General features: G+C 48.6%; 1 protein-coding gene across 3 annotated transcripts in view; it reads right to left on the bottom strand.

The window, feature by feature from the left end:
- The window catches only part of KDM4A (lysine demethylase 4A), a 41,912-nt gene extending 22,515 nt beyond the window's left edge, over window positions 1-19,397 (bottom strand). Inside the window, exons 1-11 of one of the 3 annotated variants that reach the window (XM_059082856.2) lie at window positions 19,268-19,397; window positions 16,447-16,623; window positions 15,646-15,821; window positions 13,055-13,169; window positions 11,020-11,213; window positions 8,913-8,962; window positions 8,091-8,194; window positions 7,549-7,686; window positions 6,584-6,834; window positions 5,302-5,501; window positions 3,832-4,220 (exon numbers count right to left, since the gene is read on the bottom strand). In XM_059082856.2, the coding sequence (XP_058938839.1) occupies window positions 3,832-4,220; window positions 5,302-5,501; window positions 6,584-6,834; window positions 7,549-7,686; window positions 8,091-8,194; window positions 8,913-8,962; window positions 11,020-11,213; window positions 13,055-13,169; window positions 15,646-15,821; window positions 16,447-16,584 (1,755 nt within the window). In that variant the 5' untranslated portion in view covers window positions 16,585-16,623; window positions 19,268-19,397. Of the gene's footprint in view, window positions 1-3,831; window positions 4,221-5,301; window positions 5,502-6,583; window positions 6,835-7,548; window positions 7,687-8,090; window positions 8,195-8,912; window positions 8,963-11,019; window positions 11,214-13,054; window positions 13,170-15,645; window positions 15,822-16,446; window positions 16,624-18,973; window positions 19,086-19,267 lie in introns of those variants that run through there. The other 2 variants (XM_059082855.2, XM_067009493.1) reach the window with 2 other exon arrangements.
- Window positions 19,398-20,506: the final 1,109 nt, after the last annotated feature.

Consider the following 20,506-nt stretch of genomic DNA (forward strand, 5'->3'; position numbering starts at 1 on the left):
CGGCTCAGGTCCTCACCACCTCTCAGACTAAAGGAACAGGTTCCAAACTGATTTCCCTCTTGCAAACCATTTTTCCTCCTGTCCTGAAGGAGAAGTATTTGATTATAAAAATAACACATATTCATAAAAAATATTCAAACAATTTATAAATGCAGGAAGTGAAAATCATCTATAATTCCATCTTCAAGGGAACCTCTGCTGTTTCTAATTTTGCCTCCTTCTTCCCCAAGAAAAACCTTTATACTGCTTCCAAAATGATCTTCCAAGACATCAATGCAAAGCTTAAAAAATGCTTCACTGGGGGCTTCCCTGGTGGCGCAGTGGTTGAGAATCCGCCTGCCGATGCAGGAGACACGGGTTCGTGCCCTGGTCCGGGAAGATCCCACATGCCGCGGAGCAACTAAGCCCGTGAGCCATGGCCGCTGGGCCTGCGCGTCTGGAGCCTGTGCTCCGCAATGGGAGAGGCCACAACAGTGAGAGGCCCGCATACCGCAAAAAAAAAAAAAAAAAAAAAAAAAAAAAAAAAAAAAAAAAAATGCTTCACTGGGCAATCCAAAGAACAACTGACAGTTTCTTTGAGTGAGTCAGTGGCAGGTGGACAGAGGGGCACTGCTCTAGATTAAGGCAGACTTAAGAGACATAATGAACAGACATAAGATGTAAGATTAATTAAATCTTGATTCAAACAAACCTACTGTAAAATAAACTTTGTTTAGACTACTGGGGAAGTTTGATTGTGAACTGGGTATTAGATGATGCTAGAGAATTTCTGTAATTTTTTTAGGTATAAAAAGGCACGGTGATTAAGAAAACACCCATATTTTTTAGAGATACACACTGAAGTAGGGAAGAAATCACATGACATCCGGATTTGCTATAAAATACTTCGGCAAATAAAAAAAGGACGGATGGGGACTTCCCTGGCGGTCCAGTCATTAGGACTCAGCACTTTCACTGCGCCAGAGGTTCAATCCCTGCTCAGGGAACTAAGATCCCACAAGTTGCATAGCCACAAAGAAGAAAAAAAAAAAAAAAAGGACAGATGAAGCAAATGCGGCAAAATATTGACAACTGTTAGATCTTGACGATGAGCATTTGTGGTTCATTGTATTATACCATATGCATCTTTGTGTATTATAAAAACGTGTTATAGAAATCTTCAATCTCCAAAAACACATGGCAGGGAAACTTCCACTGCCCCCCACCCCCTGACTCTCAAGTCAAAGAGCCTCAGAATTCCAGGACCCGGCTCCTGACACAGCCCACCCGCACCTCCCAAGGCCTTCTCATTCCATATGCCTGAGACCAACAAAACCACTGCGGACCCCCGACCTGCTCTGACCCTGGCATGAGCCCCCAGCACCAAACAGAACCCTCTCCTCCCCTAGATTCCCGCTCCAATTTCATCCCATCCTCCCAGCATGCTCCCGCTGAGCTCCTTCCCCTGCTGTCTCTCTGCCTCCTCACCCCAACCCCAGGCCGAGCTGCTAACTCTTCCACTTGTGCTGCAATGCTCATCACCAGGTACTAGAATTCCCTGCTCGCATCTATTTGCCTAGACTATGAGCTCCTTGAAGGCACAGTCCTAGCCCAGAGCAGGCGTACAAACCATTACAGAGTAAAGCGAAGAGGATGCCAGCACGTCAAGGGGAGAGCTGGGAGAGCTGGCAGGTGACGGAGCGGAGAAGTTATTACCATCAGGCTGCAGCTGAGAGGTCCACACACAAAAAAGAACCAGGAAGACACGCTACGGTTTTGGAACAGGGGTTGCACAAGAGAGGCGTGTCAGAGAGAAGCCTCCTCTCCCAGCATACTTCCGCGGGAGGAGTCCTGGATTTCATTTTCTGGCATCTGCCTTTTGCAGAGGGAGTGCATTCCTGTGTGCACAACACACAGAAGGTGAGTGGGAAACTCTCTGCCGCTGTGAGAGAGGCCTGAGTCTTCCAGGGCCTCCTGTGATTAGGTGGGTCATCTGTCTAATTGAGGGTAAATGAGCGGCAGTGCCATTCGGCCACAAGTTAGAAGCCACTCTCTTCAACCATTTTAACTGGTAACAAAGCGGCATTCTGAGTGCCATGTGCCCGCCTCCTGTAACCATAACTTAACTGGTTCCTAATTTGGGAGGAAAAAACATGGCTGTTATTTACTTATTGCCCCCACCACCAAAAAAGAAAAACCCCACAAAAAACTTGACTGTGGTTAAGATTGCTTCAGCAGTAACATGTGGTCTGAACAACGCATTCAAGTGTCTATTAAGTCCTTGCTATTGTTAGCGGCTTCTGTGGTTGTGAATGCAGCCAGAGGAAAGCAAGTCAGGAGGACAGGGCAAGAGAAGGACAATGTGGCCTGCAGAGACAGCAGGATGCACAAGAGGGCACAGAGCTTTGGGAAGGATGGCTGGGATGCAGCCACAGGGAACCTCAGGGGTTCTGGTTCCAAGCGGAAGAGCCCCTCTCCTGCGGAAGCGGCCACAGCAGGACAGAGGGAGCGGCTATCAGAGGCTCCGAGAAGGCCGCACAGTGGTGGACGGTGGATACCCACACACCGTGTGAGAGGGAGGGGGACCTGCACGTGGAGAAAGGGGGTCTACAGAACTGAGCCCGAGATTCAGAGAAGGCAGAAGGGAAAACTACATCGGGTGTTCAAGACACGGGGAAAAACCAACCACAGAAAGGCACCGCTGAAAAAACTAGAGGAATTATAAGTGTTAGTATTTCAGCCAAAGAAAAGATAAAGCCAACAAGCCAATTGTTAATATGAAGAAATAACAAGGGTACACATGGCGCTCGTGACAGTATTCTATGTGCATATACTTTTTTTTTTTTTTCGCGGTACGTGGGCCTCTCACTGCTGTGGCCTCTCCCGTTGCGGAGCACAGGCTCCGGACGCGCAGGCTCAGCGGCCATGGCTCACGGGCCCAGCCGCTCCGCGGCATGTGGGATCTTCCCGGACCGGGGCACGAACCCACATTCCCTGCATCGGCAGGAGGATTCTCAACCACTGCGCCACCAGGGAAGCCCCTTGCATATACTTTTAAAATGTTTCATAATAAAAACTTTTAGACAATAAATTTTTCAAAAGTGAAGGGAAGGGAACGGGGAAGTCTGTGCTGACTTCTACTACCTGCCAGTGACCCCACTCCACCCCCAGCCTGGGCTGCAACTTACCCATAGGCTGCGAGGCTGGGGAGAGAGCAGGTCACCAGCGCAGGCCTGAGTCGGCTGCACCCAATGTGGCCCTGCTGTATCCCACTCAGACCCACCAAACGCCTTTCTCCACAGAACAAACAAAAGACAGAGCTTCTGGCAACAGCGTGTCCTGAGAGGAAGCCTGAACAGACATGTCCATGGTTACAGATCTGGAGTTCATCCTGGCCTCCAAAAGGATGCGGCGTTAACAGTGTTATACTGGGAGGGGAAGAATGAAGAGGGGAGTAGAGGGAGAACACCCAGGGGAGTCCAGGCTAAGAAAGGCCACCTCACCCCAAACCTCAAACCCTGCAACCAATGCCACTCTAACCCTGGCCCCTAAGGCCAGGAGGGGCAGAGGATGCACCCAACTCAGCTGAAGATCCACCGAGGGCGGCCACTGAGGCTGCAAGGCAATTCTTTGGAACAACAGTCCCACAGAGGTAAGAGAAAGGAACTCTGAGCAAAGAACAAGCTGAAGTGACCCACTGCCACCTGGCTTTTGCTTGACACAATTGCAGACTGGCGGTCCATACTGAGGGTCTCTCCTGCCACCTGGGACTCTGCAGCAGCCCAGCCCCAGAACCACCTCCCTTCCCAACACAGGAGGCCCCCTGCCCCCCACCCCACCCAGCGCCCATACCTCGGCCAGCTCCCGCTCATTGATGCTCCTGGTGGCACCCCCTTTCTTCCTCGTGCATGACTCTCCTGCAGTGACCCTGTCGTCCCCTTTGGCGTAGCTGTGCACAGTGAGGACTCCCGTTTGCCCTTGGGCTCGGCAGGACAGAGGCTCACTGGTTTCTGAATCAGAAGAAATAGAATCCCGTGAAGAACCAGAGCCCAGGCTGGAAGATGACTTCTTTTTGGAGCCTGAGAAGACGAGGCGACCCCCAAAAGAAACCGGATTCACAGAAAGGTCCAAGGCAGCCGCTTCCTGATCCTCCTCCTCCTCCTCCTCTTCCTCCTCCTCCTCCTCTTCCAGCTTGACATTTTTAAGCTCTTCAAATTTGACTTCGGTGGAGTCGGAATAATCTGAAACACACAGACACATTGGACAGAGCCCACTTTCTCTTGTGCTTCTGAACTTCAAGAAAGGCAGAGTGACAAGACCAAGGAACATGGGCAGCAAGTGAGGCCTAGCTCTGAACTCTGACTCCACCACTGACTGACAGGGTCCCTGTGTGGTCTGGGGCGAGCTGCTCAGCCTCTCTGGGCCTCCAGTTTCATCCTCTGTAACTTGAGGATACTACCACCTCTCTCCAGGGTTCTTAAATAAGATTGCTGCGTGTAAGGTGGGAGCACAGCCTTGCACAGTGCGCAGACACTCGGTTAAGTGGCAGCTGTCACTTCCTCAGAAGTCTCCTGCAGCTCAGCAGAAACCCAGAGAAGCCAGGCTAGAAAGACGGCTCAACAGAGGGCAGCAGGGCCCCGGGGTCCAAGTCCATAGTGCTGACTGGCTCTCAGCAGACACTCCAAGGTCCTGTCGACGCAGAGATCCTCCAAGCCTAACCCAAGACTAATACAAGCTCCTTCCTAACACATCTATCCTCAACAGCTGTCCTAGTGAATGCTTTCAAACACTGTACCGGACCACACTGCCCTTTCCTAAAATACAAACGGCCTCTCAAGCCTCCCAATGAGCAAACTCTCAGGTGGCAGGCAGTCCCCACATGGTCTCATCCCATTTCTCAGGTCGCTCCTGTGACACACCCGTCTCCCAGCCTTCCCACCCCTTGTTCAAATCACAGGAAATCACTGCCAGCTCCCCAGACAGCTCATGCTTGTGCACACCTTCGGGCCTGGGCCCCTGCTCCTCCTATCAGGGAAGCCCCTTCTATGTCCCCCCCCAGTCTGTCTGCCTGGAAAATTGCTGCTTACTCTGTAAGAGTTAATTCACGGGCACTTCACCAGGCGAGGGTGGGCGGGGGCCTTTCCCCCATGTTCCTCAGCCACCCTGGGTGACCCCAACCAAAGCACTTCCCACATTCCAATCACACCATCTGCTCACAGACCCGCCTCCCCTTCGTCACATCTGCGACCCTGCACTGATGTGGCGTCCAACACAGAAAAGAATGATTTAGGGCTGTGGGGAAAAATACCATAACCAACTCACCTGGGAAGGTGAGACCGTCCTCAACTTGGCGCACGGAGCTGTGGGTGGGCCTCACAGGAGCAAGGGCGGCCTGGCACTCCGACATATCGTACTGTCCAGAGCCCAGCTCCTCCCTGGGGAAGAGCTCGCTCTGACTCACCTCCTGTGGTATTTCAAGACAAACTCGGTGCCTCTTTGTCCCGATACGGTGCTTGGCCAGGCTGCAAGGAGGAGGGCAAACTTTTTTAAAGCCCCAGTATACATCTGCTTACACAAACACCTCCCCACACAACCCAAAATCAACGGCCAGAGCCTGCTTCACACTTTGGTGCCACCTGAGACCAGGGACCTCACCTCCCTGAGCCTGTTCCATCAAATGCAAATAGGGATGTCACCACCCGCTTCACAGGTTTGACATGAGGCTTAAGAAAAGGTGTGCTGAGCACCTGGCAGAGTGCCTGGTGTACAGCAGGTCCCCGGTAAATGTTCCTCCTTTCTTCCCCACATAGCCCAGGAGAAACTCTCCTGAGGACAGATCCTCTGGCTCAGACACCGAGGACCCTGGCCCCTGCCCTTGCGAGTCTCATTTCCTTCACTACTCTCTCCTTTTCAAAAAGTCCTCAAATGGGGACTTCCCTGGTGGCGCAGTGGTTAAGAATCCGCCTGCCAATGCAGGGGACACGGGTTCGAGCCCTGGTCCGGGAAAATCCCACATGCCGCGGAGCAACTAAGTCCATGCACCACAACTGAGCCTGCACTCTAGAGCCCCGTGAGCCACAACTACTGAGCCCATACTCTAGAGCTGGTGCGCCACAACTAATGAAGCCCGCACGCCTCAAGCCCGTGCTCCGCAATGAGAGAAGCCACCGCAACGTGAAGCCCGCGCACCGCAACGAAGAGTAACCCCCGCTCGCCACAACTAGAGAAAGCCCGTGTGCAGCAACAAAGACCCAACGCAGTCAATAATAAAAAAGTAATAATAAATTAATAAATTTATTTTTTTTTAAGCCCTCAAATGGCAATGAGAAAACTGGCTTCTCTGGCTCAAGAGGGAGCCATGCCCTCGCACGCATGTGAGCCTTGCTCCAGCAGACCACAGCCCGTGCAGAGGTGCTACCACCCTTGGGTGGCAGCCGTGAGGAAGGGCCTGAACACCTCACTGAGGATTCTGGGGCCTGTACCAAGAAAAACATTCCCTCAGCTGTGCTTAAACACCCCACTCAGAAGCAGACTCTCGGCAGGCTACGGGAGCTGCCAGACACGCCTCCCTCAGACAGCTGGGCCCGAGGGCTTGCAGGGTTACCTCCTCTTCAGGTCACTCTCCTCTCCATCCTCAAACCCCTCCATGTCATCCTCCTCCGGGCACTCCTCCTCCTTCCGGGCTCTCGGGGCCAGTTCACACTCCTTGAGAAACTCAGCCGCTTCTGGCGTGGGCAGAGTGTGGTCGATGACAGTGCTGTCCTTCCCAGCTTTCCAGAGTTTGTACCTTTCTGGCTGGAACTTCCTCACAAACACGTCCATGGAGATCTTCACCATGTCCTTTCTGCAGGAGCACTGTCGCAAGGTGCCAGAGGAGCTCCAGGTGAGACACTTTCCCTGCTCCCCCCCAACCCCCTCCTCCCATCTCCTCCCTCCGAATGGGAAAGGACACAAGACAGTTTAAGGCTGAACTGTTTGGGTTCACAGGCTGAGGGCAGGCACAACGTCCTTGCAGAGCCTTCACACATGAAAGGAAGCAGGGAAAAAAGGGTGGAGGACACATGGCACTGGGGCGAGTCAACCTGGGCGCTAACTAGGGCGCATGGAGAACGGTTAGAGATGAGGCTCAGCGTTAGACCCTGGATGATCAATGTCCACCTTCCCTCTGCTCTCTATCCAAGCCAGGACCACAGGAGCGAGTCTACTCCCAGCCAAACGTCCAGCCCTGCTGCTTCCCTAATGTAAAAGGAAGCCCTTAAGATTTCTCCTCAACAGAGAATCCCAGAGTGGCTAAAGCAAGAAATAGCATGGTGTGTAGGTGTAGTTTTAATGCTCAGTGGACTCAAGCATGGAAACCTCATTTTATACAACTCAAATATGAACAAATCTTTTCAAATTCTTCATGAACACAAGATGCTGGCACTTTTGCACATTCCCCGCCACTCTGCTTCTGGATTCCAGCAGCTCAAAGAAATGTTCTAATCACCAGCCAGTGTATCTAAGAAGGTTGGCTGGCTCAACCAGTCATTTTTAGACACGGTTATTGTGAAGGAAACCCAGCGGACTTACCAGCACAGCTTGTTTGCCATACTCGATCCACCGCCGGGTAGCAAAATTAGTGGACTCAGCACAGTTGAAGCCATGGTTAAAGCCAGCATGGTACCCGTAAGGGAAAGTGATCATAAATTCTCCAGCTTCCTGAGTCACCTGAACAAGAGCAAACGGGAAGCAACTGCAGCAAATGGCAGGCGTCTAGAGACCTGGAAAGCTGCGCTCCAGCTCTGCTACAACTGAGCTTAGTGGCCAGGGATGGGTCACAAAACTACTGGGGACCTGGCGTCTTCTGTGACAGGCAAAGCCTCTACACATCAGACACCATGACTGTAATTAATGACTCCTCCAGATGACACTGTTCAAGGGGGCTTGACCCTCCTCTGGCACCAGGAAGGGGCAGCCCACCTTTAATGCTTCGAGATCAAACGATGATACAGATTAGCCCTGGCCCACACCTGGTACAGAGAATCAAGTAGAATAAAGCTCCTCTGTGAAACACACGCCGGAAAGGGTGGTTTCCATGTAAGCCAGGGCTGCTGTGTGCAAAATCCGCTCACCTTGTCAAAGGGAATTCCGTATTTCTTCAGCATTAAAGGAGAAATCAAGGTCATCTTATGGCGGAGAAAAGCCTCACAGCTTTGAGCACTGCCCGGGAAAAAGCCTGTTTAATTGAAAATGGGCACAGTTAATACACAGCCCCACACTCGCTCTGTAACCCTGGAGTCCCCTCACACCGTGCATCTCATCTACATAAGGAGGATGAATCACCAGTGTGATCTCCACAGATTCTTCTAGCTTCAGGTCAATCCTAAGGTTCTACAAAGAACCTCTGGGCTGTCTCCTGTGTAGGCTGTTACATGGGTAATCAAATCCTGTTTGGGGGATTGCCCCAGGTACCTCTGTTCTCACAAAGACCTTTGACACAATTTAGAGCCTTTCTCCATTCACTGGGATCCTCAATCTTTTGTTAGGAACACAACTACAGCACACACGACCCAAGCTCTTGTGAAATAGGCTCTGCAGAGGTACAAATCTATTAGAGTCCACTTAAAAGAACCAAAGCACAAAATTCAACTTTGACTTGATGATTTGGGATTTTGGCAAAAGAACCAGACCCAATATGACCAATACACTATCCCTGGTCAAATAAACCCATGCGTGATAAAACAGGCAAACACAGTCTAAGACTTAGTAAGTCCCTTCCCAAGACACAGTGGGAAAAGGCTCTGATTTTAGTCTCTCTGATATGTAACCAATCTGGCAGTCTGGCTCACTCCCCACACGTGGGCTTGAGAAAGGACCACAGCAAGTGGACACCTTAGAGCAATGAGCGCAGCTCACAGGGAGGTCTGACCCAGCAAGTAGAGCGGACCCCGTACCTTTGGCCAGGCGCTCCAGCCGCTTTCCATGCTCAGGCGGGACGGAGTACCTGCAAGCACACAGAAGCATTGGCCGCTGAGCAGAGGGGCTCGTCCCCCCTTTCAAAACAGCTTGAAATATCAGACTTTTCAACTTTCCAACCACGAGAACTAGATAGGGATCTGGAAAAATGAAGTATTAGACTGTTTGGGCAGAGGCGGGCACAGCACATGCAGAAGTGTGAGCGATTTTATCTTTTACATTCATTCCTTTAACAAGACATTTATTGAATATTTATCATGAACCAGGATTTACGGTACCCACTCAGTGTTGCTCTCCTTTATAATGTTGTTCATGCAACAAAAGTTTAAAAAAAAAAGAAAAAAAAAAAGGAGGAGGATGGCATTAAAGTGCTCCTGGCAGAGCCTGAAAGGCCTAACCGGGATGAGATAGAGGGAGGAAGATGGGAAACGAGGTGACAATGGATCAGGTACCAGAGACCTGGCCCCTGTGTGCTGAGCCCATTTCCCTTTGTCTCCACAACCGTGTACTGATTATCCAGTAAGCACTCACTCCTCCACCCCTGTGCATATCTAGACACCATAGGAATTGCCCTTCATTAAAAAAACAAACAGAAAAAATAAAAAACACATAGAAGACTATTTAAAACTTTTTGCACAACTGTTAAACTTTATATTCGGGAACTCACAGTAAGTCTGATTTACCCTTACAGTGCATTCTAAAGATGATTCCACAACAAAACCTTCCCATCCCAAATAGCTTTGTTATGCAACAAAACAGATGAGGAGCTGAGGAAAATGTCTGTCACCTAAAGGACTCTGTGATCCATCAGGCAACCTTGCACAGAAGTCTCTAAAGGAACCACTTCAGATGACCTAAAGAGTGTATACAGCAGCTAGAAAACCTCTTGACCCGAGAACAGAAAGTCCAGTTTCAGGGAACTTCAGAGTAAACATGGTGAAGACACAAAAGCTAGAGTCTTGAAGTCTAGCCACCTAAGGAAGGAACTGGGACAGCAGTGAGGGGGTAATCACAGGCTCAAAAGGATTTTCCCCCTTCCAAGACCGGTATTTGGAAAGCATCTGACAGAAGAAAAGCAAAGCCCTGGGAAAGGATGTGGCTCAAGATACCGGAAAGGAATGGAGACAGATACAGTTTCCAAGACTCCTCATGGCCTGGCCATGGTGTCCCCTCCGGCCTCCTCGCTCCTCCGTCCTCATACACAGCACGCAAACCACAAGGGACTTCCTTCCTCTAGTTACTCAAGACACCGTGCTCGCTCTCAAGTGTCTTTGCACATGTTGTTACAACCACCCAGACACCCTTCCCTCAGTCCCCCTTCCAAGCCCACCACCACCACGCCCAGCCACATCCTCATCCACGAGCTCTCGGCTCAGCTGTCACCTCTTCCAGGGTGACACGCCTTCCTGTGTGAGCCTATTACAACCACCGTTCCCCATCAGAGCTTTTCTCCCACTTTCTCTCTCCTGACCAGTCCCCTATCTGTGTGAGGGTGGGCACCTCATCTGTCTTTTGCTTTGCTGAAGGCAGCATCTTCGCTAACATGCCGAGGCAGACGGGTGGGCGCAGGAAGAAACGAGAGAGCTTTCTCTGATTTCTCCCCAGCCAGACGGCGGCCTCGGTGGAGAGCAGGGAGCAGATGCTGAGTGGTCCTGTGTCCCCTCGTGAGTCAGGCACACACTGCTGCTCACCAAATATCTTTTCCATGAGGAAAAGAAAGCTTTCTGTCATCAGAAGAAGTGACTGCAGTCTTGGAAGTCTGCCTCTAAGAAATGCCTCAGGCCTGTTCAGAAAAAGAAACTAGACAGCAGTGGGAGAGCCCCCATGGCTCTCGCTCACTCAGGCACCTTTCTGTTTTCATACTGTGGTACTAGGTGCCCGGCCCGCTAACGCCTGCTACTCCAAGGGCAGGGAGAGCACCAGAGCTCAAACAGCGCCTTACTGCTTGAAAGTCGGAACAAAATGTAACACACCAGTCCCACCCTAAGCCTGCCAAACCAGAATCTGCATTTTGCCCGATTCCAAGGTGTTCCCTGGGCACATGAAAGCTGAGAAGCCCCAGTGCCTAGTGCAGGCCGACTTTACCAGGATTTCGGTTCTCCGAAGTGCAGGTAATTGATACTGTACAGGTCCATGTCTTCGGTGTGCCAGGCAAAGGATGTCTTCCACATGCCGAAGTACAGGTATGGGGTGTTCACACCCTCAATGGTGATCCCGCTCTCCTTTTCCACCAAGTCCAGGATTGTTTTCAGGCGGCCAATATTCCACTCATCAACATGCTGCAGAGGAAGTTATACTGAATATAAGCTGAGGCTCTGAACCCACCAATCACAGAGCAGGTCACAAGTGAGCTGTCACTCCTAACAAAGAGTGGGAATAAGGTTGAAACTGCATGGCCCTGAAGACCACAGCACCCCTCATTCGCTGTTCAGAGCTGCCACTGGAACTGATGCCATTATACCTCCGAAGGGCAAACACCAGTTGGTGAACAACACTGAACACTAGTACATGAAAAGATGAAAAAGGAGGGACAGCCACCTGTTCTAAACAAGAGGAAGAGTGTGCACAGAAGCTAAAGAAACTTAGGTCAGGACTTCCCTGGTGGTGCAGTGGTTAAGAATCCACCTGCCAATGCAGGGGACAAGGGTTCGGGCCATGGTCCAGGAAGATCCCACATACCGCGGAGCAACTAAGCCCGTGCACCACAACTACCGAGCCTGTGCTCTAGAGCCTGTGAGCCACAACTACTGAGCCCATGTGCCACAGCTACTGAAGCCCACGCACCTAGAGACCATGCTCCGCAACAAGAGGAGCCACCGCAAAAAGAAGCCCACGCACTGCAACGAAGAGTAGCACCCGCTCACCGCAACTAGAGAGCCCGCGCGCAGCAATGAAGACCCAACGCCGCCAAAAACAAATTAATTTAAAAAAAAGAAAAAGAAAGAAACTTAAGTCAAAAGAGGAAAGTACTCTCAAACAATAGAAAATAGAAAGCATGGGAATCAACTGTACTAATTTGTGACTTATCTAGCTCTTATTTCCACTGGGCAGTGTCTTCAGTAGAAGTCTACAATGTTATCCTGAGTTGTAAAGGTCATCGAGGAGCCCACTTCCTATAAATACGTTCTGGATTTAAGCCTACAAGCTTCACTTCCCACCACCCAAAAAAGCGGTCATCAACAAATTGGAGTACACTTTTTAAACGTCTTCCTTCAAATAATTTACAAAAACAAATTAATCGGAGTGATAATCCCTAAAACACCCTACAGATTTTTTAATCACCCAAAAAATAGTCCAAAATATTTCTTCCTTGTACCATATCTAAGGCTGTTCTCTATGCCAAAAAGCACTAAATTCTAAGCCAATGCAATTTGTTAAAAACAGTTTTTGCTACAGAATCTTGTTTGAGGATTCTGAAAATCTAAATATGTTCCTCTTCTTAAATATACACCCCTTCCATTATATTGGTCAGTGACCTTTTTTCTTTAGAAAACACATTGCCCTCCCCCAACATTTCATTTACTGTGATCCCACCCTTTCTAGAACTCATCAGCTACCACCCACGGACTCTTCTAACAGCCCTTGCTAAGAACACCATATCAGGCTTCCCTGGTGGCGCAGTGGTTGAGAATCTGCCTGCCAATGCAGGGGACACGGGTTTGAGCCCTGGTCTAGGAAGATCCCACATGCCGCGGAGCAACTAGGCCCGTGAGCCACAACTACGGAGCCTGTCCTCCGCAACAAGAGAGGCCGCGACAGTGAGAAGGCCCGTGCACTGCGATGAAGAGTGGCCCCCACTCACCGCAACTAGAGAAAGCCTTCACACAGAAATGAAGACCCAACACACCCAGAAATAAATAAATTAATTAATTTAAAAAAAAAAAAAAGAACACCATATCATCCAATTCACATGTAGAGTAGGAGAAATAAAATTCAGTCACATGCAAAACTACCCACAATTAAGTGAGCACAGCCCACCACCTGGTGGTGGGCCATTCCTTTGTCCAGACACCCATTCAGCAAAACAGCTTTTTGGTGCCCACTACATGCTGGGCAGATGAAAATGGTATTAAATTACAAAATTGCAAAAATGCTGCATAGAGATCCCAGGAAGTCTCACCTTTTCATACAGAGTGCCATTCACATCTGCACCATAGATTGGGGGATTGAATGTGAGATTTTTCCAGTATTTCCGTTCAAGCTCTTCAAATTCACTATAGCGTGGGGTACAGTACCTTTAAAGTTAAAAAAAAAAAAAAAAGTGTTAGCCACTTATAAGGGACTAAATACATGAGGCATTATGAACAGCACGAGACACAATCCCCTGTTCCAGGGATAGCAAGACATTTCAAATGAACAAGACATAACCTTGGCCTTCAAGGTTCCAATACAGTACCCAGTAACTCCCTCAACATCCCTTCGTGGGTTCTGGGCCCCAGAAGAGTAACGTACACAAAGATGTAAGCCCATCTTCCTTAAGAATGATATCCTCGACTCTTTCAAGAGACTCTACTATAACTACACACTGCACCCGTCAGGAGCGGCCTGGCCACACAGGGAGAAAATAGGCTTCCAAACTTGTGAGAACCAAGACTGCAAATCCCTATGTATCCACAGACAACCAAAACCCAGCACATGGAGAGCTGAGGCCCTGGAACAGAATTCACTTCCCTGCACTCTAAAGAAGCGTCTCCAAGCGGGCTCACTTCAGTTGTCACTGCTACATTTCCAGCATCCTATGCAGTGTGGCTAACATTCAACAAATAATCACGCCTGAAAACCAAATATTTTAATAAAAATATAAGATAGTCCTAAAAACATAAAAATAGGTTTTTGCACATCAAATGTTCCATTTAGCAAAATATATGTGTGTACATATGCTCACACACTCAAATACACACACACCCCTATCTATCTCTCTCTCTCTCTCTCTCTCTCTCTCTCTCTCTATATATATATATATATATATATATATCTCACATAATACCATTAAAAATATCTGTACTCTTTAGCTCAATAATCACATACTGAAAATTTACTTCCAAAAAACTTTTAAAAATTCAAATCACTTAAAAATTACTACGTAATTTAAAAAGAGTAACGTGTAAACCTAATAGGTATTTGAAAATGCACACTATAACTCAAATGGCCAAAAAACATGATATGGAGTGGAAGACCAAAATGAAACTGTATGGAGATAATGAGATGAGTGGGGAAAAAAAAAATCTTACTTTAAATACTGCCTTACATTTTGATGTTAAATTAATGAATAATAAAGTTTAGAACTCTCAAGTTCCCTTTAAATACAAATAACTCTACTTCCAACTGATCTGCTTTAAAAGTTTAGGTTTCTACCCTACTGGGTTTTCTTAAAGCTGGCTGACCATACAGACAGAAATCAAAGGTAAGAATTGATTGTATTTCAGATGAAGGGAAAAGATACAGGACCGGCTGATTTAAAAAGAGGTGTCCTAAAAAATAATAAAATAAAATAAAAAGAGGTGTCCTGAAAGAAAGTAAGGCCTACCATATGTTGATGAGACAGGAAGAACGGCACAGGGGCCTGAGTGAGGCCAACCCGACGTGAAACAAAGCAAGTACGCTTGGCAAGGCGCAGAGCTAGGAAGCAGACATGAACACGGCACAGCCTCTCATGTGCAGAGCATGGCACACTTCTTCAACAGGCTTTTACACAGATACTCTCATTAGACAGCAGGTTGGCCAGCAACAGAGATGCTTTAAGAGTTAGGCTGCCAATAAAATTGGAAGCCCACATTTAGAACTGTGCTATGTCAAAGGAAAAGAAGGCAGAGCACAGACGGAGAAAGAGCGTGACCTGATGTGAGATGACAAAGCGCTCCAAGTGTGAAGCCTGGCAAGCTGAGGCTCTACTCCGAGCCTCCACGGCAGAGCCGCGAAAACGTCTGGCTGAAACCAAGATACGTGTGGACCAAAAAGGCTCAGGAGAAGAGGCAAGGGGGAGGGAGGAATCCCTTGTGGAGCCACAAAATGAAGAAGTAACAAGGGAAGGGAGAAGATCCAAGCAAGAGGATTAAGAAGGACTAGTCAGAGCCCAACGAGGGGAACACACAACTTAGTCTCTGTAAATCTGAGGTAATGAGAGCAAAATATTAAAAACAGCAGAGGAAAACAACTGAAAACAGCAGGCCTAAACAAAGATGTTTCCAACAGAGACAAAGTACAGATGATGATGGAGTGATAGAAAACAGCAACCAGCCTGGTAGTTCACTCACATTTGGTTAATGTCACAAAGGAAATGAGATAGCATCTGTAGAGGTAGTGAGGAGTTTGACATGATTAAAGACAGGAGGACCCAGAAGGAAGAGATTAACTTAAACTACGAAGACCATTTTTGATAAGTGGGTGGTATCAATACATCCGGCCAACGCTCCTCTTGAACCAACTCCAAGTTTCCCCTTTGCAACCCTGCAAATTATTAGAGTCAGAAAATGATCCTACTTTTGAAGGAAAAACAATGGGATTACTTTATGTAAAAATATGTACAAGTTTAGACTGTGATCGTGTACCGAGATGAGGAATGCTTCCATGTAAAGAGCAGACAGACAGACAGATGCTAGAGGTGAGGAAACTGTTCTTCAGTGGGATGGCAGCAGTCCATCTGCTGCTTTGCACATGAGATATTAGGTTCCAGATGCTAGGACAGGTGGGAAGGAACGTGTTTTCACTCACTTATCGCTATTGGCTATCTTGCGGAACTCTCGAACAGTCATGGCTTTCTTCTGTATGTTGTACTGAGTAAAGAGGCCAGACTGCCCAGTCACCAGCTGCTGGATGGGAGCAGGAATGACCAGGTCATCAATATCATCATAGGACGCTCGTGGCTTCCACTCCTTTGGAGGAACAACCTGTAGGGAACACAAGAAACAAAGAGATCAGAAACCTGACAAGCTGGTCAGAGTCCAAGAAGTGTGCAGGTCAACAGCCAATTCTACTAAAAAGTCACATGGATTTAACCATGCTCACCCAAACACGGCAAGTCACACTGTCATGCTAGCCCTGATCTAGTTCTGCTACCAACTAGCTGCCTAGCTGCAATGATCTAAGGTACGGAACTCTCAGCCTCAGAATCTTATCTGGGCACCAAGACAGGAGGTTGAAGAGTTGATTCTCTCTCAATCTAACAGAAAGTTCACATGGGAAGCCAAATTACTATCAGAGTGCTGGATGAGACCAAAACCGAGAAGGAGAGAAGTTGGATTGATGAAAACACCCTTCTCCACCAAGAGATGGAAGCACCACAGCAGCTGGCCCTGGGACACTGCTCTCTTCCTCCCTTTTAAACATTCTAAGCAGCTCTTCTCCAAGCTAAAAAGAGATACTTCAAATGTTAACGAAAGGAATTAACTTGTAAATAGGACAGCAAATATTCAACTACCACCAAGCCTGCCTTTCAGTAAAACTGGGTTCTTCCAGCCTTCATTTAGGAAAAATCTTAGTGCCACCCTGAGTCCCAAAGGCCCCGTCCCCCACCTTAGCCAGCCCAGCCCGATGAGCTCCTTGGGATTCAATGTAGGCAATATAACGACTGAAGTTCCGGAACTCCTCCATAGTCGGGTAAAAGGTCATTATCCGAGCACTGGGATTCAAGGTTTCAGATTCAGAAGCCATTTTCCCTCCTTTTTGAGGTCACTTTGGTCAGGCAGGAATCTGAAGAAATACATTAAGAACATAATATTATATAAAATGTGGGCTTCCCTGGCGGCGCAACGGTTAAGAATCCGCCTGCCGATGCACGGGGACACAGGTTCGAGCCCTGGTCTGGGAAGATCCCACATGCCGCGGAGCAACTAAGCCTGTGCGCCACAACTACTGAGTCTGCGCTCTATAGTCTGCAAGCCACAGCTACGGAAGCCCGCGTGCCTAGAGCCCATGCTCCGCAACAACAGAAACCACTGCAATGAGAAGCCTGCACACTGCAATGAAGAGTAGCCCCCGCTCACCGCCACTAGAGAAAGCCCATGCGCAGCAACAAAGACCCAATGCAACCAAAAATAAATATTTTTTAAAATGTTTTAAAAATTATATAAAATGTAATTAAGATTGAATGCTGGAAATGTCAGTGCTGAAAATAGTAAAAGATGAAGAAATTCTGAAGCAGCAGTAAGACCTCACACCTGGAATCTGCCTCTAGGCAGGTCATTTAAATAAGTAAGACACACTGGGACAGAAAAGGATCTGTCTAAAGGATTCTAATGTACAAAATTGCCTGTATTTAAACCTCACTTACATAGAGACATTGTTTCAGCTAAAAAAGGTAAACTTTAATTATTTGGTTGTTGGTCCCATCTAACAAAGCAGCTGCCCCGCCCATATTTTACCCTTCTCTTTTCAGCTGCTCCCTTATTCACACCTTGCTAACTGTTTCTAAGTATTAAACTTAATATACTACACCCAGATTTTTTTAAAATAAAAATCAATCTATGGGCTCCCTTCTAGGGCAAAGCTTTAAAACAGGATTCTAGATTCCTAAGAAAAGTTAGTTGGCTACCAGATTACAAAGTTTAAGGGTTAAAGAGTACCCTGATATTAGTAGCCTGAGCTATGATTTTTAAAACCCTAAGGTGAAATTATTCTCATATCTAAACCAAAATGCAGTTTCAGCACTGCTATACGAAGCTAGAGATTAGTTCAATTGCACTGTACCCAGAACTCAAAGGACAAAATTTAAACAGGCAATAAACTGGCAATAAAGGGCAAACTTCATAACTGACTGGAGGTGAAATAAATACTACTTTGTTTTTAGATGAGGCCTTCACTTAAGTGGGTGCATCCCCATTGCCTGGTAACACAATAGACTATTATGACTGAATAAGAATCAAGCACACCCAGCTACAAGAAGCCAGTTTAGAAGCAAAAAACGTATGTCCTTTTCTTTACTCAGTTCCCCCAAATCTGGGTCCCAAAGCCATGGCAGTTCAGCTCCAAGAGTCCCTTTGAGAGCTGGAGCGATCAGAAGGGAGGAAACTGTGTCCAACCTACCAACAATCTAGCAAAAGGTTGGGAAGACAGCATGGAATAGAACTGTCTTAGGTAGGAGAGAAGACAAGTCCCAGTACCCGCATCTCTCCTGCTTCCATTTCACCAAAAATAAAGTGCGTTCCTGGCCTGGTGCCTTCCTGCACCTCGTCAAACTTTGCATGGCAGATATACTGTAAGCCCTGTTTTACATACCAGGAAATTTATCCACAGTCCTGCAATGTGCTCCTAATGCTCCTTCCGTTACTCTGTGCTGCCTATAGCATAATCTCCACTTAGTCTAAGCCCTTTGCAAGGGCAGATCCAAGTGTAGAGGAACCTAAAGTTCTATGCAATCTTGAAGACCCTCTTTAAAAAAAGGAATACAAAATATCTTACTCTTGCAAATTTTATAAAGACACATAGTCATGTGAACACAGTGTTAGGGCCCATCGTAGGGCCTCCAAAACCCCTAATGGGGCTTCATCTGCCTCTGGCCTTATTCATCTTTGTAAGCCTAGAACCTAGAACAATGCACGGCACAGAGTAGGCACTCGGTAACTGTTGACTAACTGATGTCTTTGCTCTTACCTCAATTGCTCATTCCTTTTCTTCTACCCTAGGATTCCCTTCCCTCAATCTATTCCCTGGGGAAAGTTCCCGTTCCCTGACACTTTCCTCCCCCCGACCCAGCAACAAAGCCTACTGGTTTAAGAGAGCACTGCCCCGGAGTTAAAACAACTCTGAATACAGATCCAGTCTCTGCCATTTATTAGCTGTGTGACCTTGGCTGTGTAAGCTGCCCCAATGTCAGTTTTTCCTCCTGTAAAATGGGGATCCCAACCTCCATGCCCTGCAGGGTTGCTGTGATTAACTCAGATGATGCAAGCGAAACGCTAAGCACTAGGCCGGGTACTTATCAACTCAATAAAGGGAGCTGTTGCTAACAACCACCTCAAACTCCCGCCCCCTCCCCTCGCAGATGCTCCTGCGGGTATCGCTCCCAAGGTAGCCCCCCTCTCCCAAGGTCCCCGAAGCTCACCGCGTAGACGCCTGGCCCCTCCCGGCCCCGCCGCCTAGGCGAGTGAGTCCGGGCCGCAGGAAGAAGAAAATAAGGCCCAGTAGACCCGCCCACTCTTCCCGACGTCCATTGGCTATAAGATATTGGAAAGGACCAATCTCAGGACCCATTTCAGAAGCGCCTGCTCCCATTGACCGAGAACCATGCCTATCACTAACCGCTGAAGGCCGCCCTCCGCCCCTCCCCCACAAGAGCTCACGGTCACGGCTACAGAAGCAACAAACCTAAAGGATTCAAAAACCATCTGGCTCTTACTTAAAGCCCACTGCCCCGGCAGGGCTAAGGCCCGACTTCTGCTGTCGCCACTAGCCGATCCCACTGCTTTTCCAGCCGGCGAAAGGACGAAGCTCCGCCTCCTCTAAAGTAGGCCTCTGCGCAGTCGCACAGCGCTCCACAGAGTCAACCAATCCAGGGGCTGCTAGAAGCCTTCAAACAGCCAATGAACGCGCTCTGCAGCCGCCCCAAAGTACTGGCACATCAATCGGCTCAGCCTATGAGCGCCGGCTAGGGCTGTTGCCAGGAGGAAACGCTGTACCACTCGCGACCGCGGCCACTGAGCATCTCTGCTGAATCGCAGAACTGGCCAATCGCAGGCGGGCTTCTGGCCGCTCGTAGTTAATCTGGATTAAAAGAGTTGAGTGCCTAGAAATGGGCTAGTTGGCCAGGGTAAAGGCACTGATGAGGTCGTTGTAGGATGTTTCTAACGAAAGGGTGGGGACAGTCTTCTGCGGGGTGAGTAGAACCCTTACCTAAGGTAAAAGTGCGCTGGGGGGCTTCCCTGGTGGCGCAGTGTTGAGAGTCAGCCTGCTGATGCAGGGGACACGGGTTCGTGCCCCGGTCCGGGAAGATCCCACATGCCACGGAGCGGCTGGGCCCGTGAGGCATGGCCGCTGAGCCTGCGTGTCCGGAGCCTGTGCTCCGCAACGGGAGAGGCCACAACAGTGAGAGGCCCGCGTACCGCAAAAAAACAAAAAACAAAAAAAACAAAAAAAAAAAACAGTGCGTTGGGGACCCTTAGGGGTGGCTTCCGAGGTCAAGGAGTTCCTGATAAAGTGACCAACCTGTCCCAGGTTGCCCAGTACTGTCTCGGTTTTTAAAACGCACAAAGTCTCGTGTCTTGGGAACCCCCTCACTTGCCGGCAAACCGGGACATTTCTTGAAAAGAAATTTCTAAGGGGAAAGGAGCTCTGTGGGTCATTAGGACAAGTCCTGAGGGGGGATGTCCTTAGGGTCATTAAAAAGCAGTCCCTCCGTGAGTAGGGATTTGGGGGTCATTAGGAGCAGCTCTTGAGGTGGGGGGGAGAAGATCCTGGAAGTCATTAGACACACTTCTGGCGGGTGAGGAGGTTCCTGGAAGTCATTAGGAACTGTTCCTGAGAGGTAGTGAGTCGCCCTAAGGAGCACCCAGATTGTCAAGGGTGATGGGGAAGGAAGCAGACAGGACACTCTGATAGGTCAGAGAGAAAAGTAGAATACCCTCAACCTGAGTCATGA

This window comes from Kogia breviceps, chromosome 1 (genome assembly GCF_026419965.1).
Source record: "Kogia breviceps isolate mKogBre1 chromosome 1, mKogBre1 haplotype 1, whole genome shotgun sequence".
Lineage (NCBI taxonomy): Eukaryota > Metazoa > Chordata > Mammalia > Artiodactyla > Physeteridae > Kogia > Kogia breviceps.